Raw genomic sequence first — 2,900 nt, 5'->3', positions numbered from 1 at the left:
CCGATCTATGTATGAAAGAATTACGACTGGCCTACATCTCGCACAAGAATCCTAATCACCTTAAATAACAAGATCAGGTAACTAGTCATTCTATAACGGGTCACTGGTCCACATCTCACACAGAGTCAACGCTCCTGTCATCAGATAACTGGCTGTTCATAAATCCTCTACGTGCACCCAATACGCCGCTACACTGGATCGGTCAGAGGGCTACACGCAATCCGATTCCGGCCTGGTTCGAACTCAAGCAAGAATCAGGTGAATATCAAGCTCACGGACCAAAGTGGCTACACCGGCTCCACTTTGACCCAACAAACCAACCCCAAGCTACACTGGATCATGGGGAGGCCTGGAAGATACATCAACAGCCTTATCCGATCACATGAACATTAACTTCCCCATCCCAACTCTTCTCGTTTTTCTAAATCAACCATAATCCTCATTAAAACTCGGGTTCACCACCTAAACTCAGTCAACACACCCACACATGTCACTAAGTCTGTTCATGACGCACGAGGCCACTAAGTCATGAACTGCTAGGGGTTCTCAAACACAACAGGAAACAATAAGTACAACCAATCATGCGTAACGATATCATGACATATCACATAATTAAAATGAGAATCACACATTAAAAAAATAATCCTTTAGGAAACTGCTTGGTATGATAAACTCAACTTCCATATCTCTAATTCCTAAAGTGAAATGTCCAAAGACTCCTTCTGATTTCAGACCTATTGCTTGTTGTAACTGTCTATATAAGATCATTTCGAAAATTCTAGCTAACAGGATAAAGACAGTGATGGGATTTTTGATTAATGAGGCTCAAAGTGCCTTTGTTAAAGGAAGGCAAATATCAAGTAATATCTTGATGGCTCATGAGATTGTGAGGAGCTATGGCAGGAAGCACAATTCACCCAGGATCATGATGAGTATAGATATCAAGAAGGCTTTCGATACTATAAGTTGGAATTTTCTTAGAGATATGCTTACTGGTCTGGGGTTCCCTGATATCTTTACAAACTGGATCATGGTGTGTATTACATCCCCAAAATACTCTATTTCTTTAAATGGCACACTACATGGTTATTTCAAAGGAGAAAGGGGTTTGAGACAAGGTGATCCTATCTCTCCCTATTTGTTTACACTGGGTATGGAGTTCCTGTCAAGAAAATTAGACATGCTTAAAGAGGACAGATCTTTTAAATTTCATCCTAGGTGTGGTGAGTTAAAAATCACTCATCTAATATTTGCAGATGATCTCCTCCTCTTTTCTAAGGGTGACATTCATTCTGTTAATCTTTTTTTCAACTGCTTCAAGGAGTTTAGTGAGGTTTCAGGTCTGGTTGCAAATCCAGAAAAATGTAAAATATTTTACAGTGGTGTTGATGAACATACCAAAAGCTTGATTAGTAATCTCCTGAACTTCACAGAGGGTGCACTGCCCATCAAATACTTGGGGGTTCCTTTGATATCCAAACGATTATCATATACTGATTGTTCTCCTCTTTTAAACAAAATCTCAGATCAATTACAAGCTTGTCTGAAAAATAGAGCTCTGTCTTTTGCTGGCAGATTACAAATTATTAAGAGTGCTATACTTGGCATCCAGATATATTGGACTTCAAATTATATTCTTCCTGTTAGAGTATTGCAGAAGATTGATCAAATGTGCAGGAACTTTCTATGGGGCAAAACAGATAAAAAACATAAAATTCCTCTGGTTTCTTAGGATAAAGCCTGTTTGAGTAAAAGGCATGGGGGTCTTGGCATCTACTCAGCAACAATTTGGAATATGGCAACTATGCTGAGGTTAATGTGGCATATCCATGTTAATAAAGAGAGTCTATGGATCAAATGGATACACAGTGCATACTTAAGAAATGATGATATATGGCATGTTCAGGCTAAAAACTGGGACTCATGGATGTGGAAGAAAATTTTGAAAATCAGAGACAAAGCTGTTAGCTTTTGTGGAGGTCTAAATAACTTGTTGCTGCTCATTCAATCTTGCTCTGAAAATTCTAGAATCCAGATTTCAGCATTGTACAATGCTCTCTCCCCTAATTCTTTAGTTGTGCCATGGCATAGAACAGTTTGGGAGACTACAAACTTCCCCAGTCACTCTTTTATCTGTTGGTTAGCAATCCAAGATAGATTGCTTACTATCGACAGACTGATTAAGAGGGGATTAATGAACTCTAACAATTGTTGTCTGTGTACTGGTTCTGAAAACAGAAACCATCTTTTCTTTGAGTGCTGCTATTCAAGAGAAGTGTGGCTAAAAATTATGGATTGGCTCAGTTTCAAATGGCAGTCCGGTGATTGGAATCAGATTGTGATTTGGTACTGTGATAGACTGAAGGGGAATGGTTTCAAGCAAAGGATTAAAAGGATGGCTCTAACTACAGCAGTTTATAGTATATGGAGAGAAAGGAATTTCAGGATTTTCAGGCAGAAAGCAAGGCCAGCTGATCAGCTTTTTAAAGATATCAAATTCAGCATTTATTCTTTTGTTCTCAATGGCTCTTTTAAGGCAGAAGACGAAGAATGGATCATTTCACTATGATAGTCATTGAAGAGAGCAATTAGCAGGTTTTACTCAGTTGCTGTTAGTTGCTAAGTTTTTGATTGAGTTCTATTTTCTTTGAACTCTTAATGTCAGTTTTGATATCTCATACATATGATGAGATTCTTGATGTACATTCATTTTTACATTTGGTGATGAATAAAATCTTTCATTTACAAAAAAAAGAAAAGAAAACATATACATATATATATATAATTGTAATTAGGGTTAGGGTTTAGGTTAAAATAATTAAAATAAATACTTTTGAATACTTAAAAATTAAACTAATTACATAATAATTATCTACAATTAAAAACGTACATGTTGTGCT

The 2,900-nt window shown here is 37.1% G+C and overlaps 1 protein-coding gene across 1 annotated transcript; it reads left to right on the top strand.

The window, feature by feature from the left end:
* Window positions 803-2,569, top strand: LOC109846088. The gene is made up of 2 exons (XM_020415312.1): window positions 803-1,648; window positions 1,733-2,569. The coding sequence occupies exons 1-2, from the start codon at window positions 803-805 to the stop codon at window positions 2,567-2,569; spliced, it is 1,683 nt and encodes a 560-aa protein (XP_020270901.1).

This window comes from Asparagus officinalis, chromosome 6 (genome assembly GCF_001876935.1).
Source record: "Asparagus officinalis chromosome 6, Aspof.V1, whole genome shotgun sequence".
Taxonomy (NCBI): Eukaryota; Viridiplantae; Streptophyta; class Magnoliopsida; order Asparagales; family Asparagaceae; genus Asparagus; species Asparagus officinalis.
The sequence above is the reverse complement of the archived record's forward strand: the minus strand, read 5'-3'. Positions and strand labels throughout refer to the sequence as shown.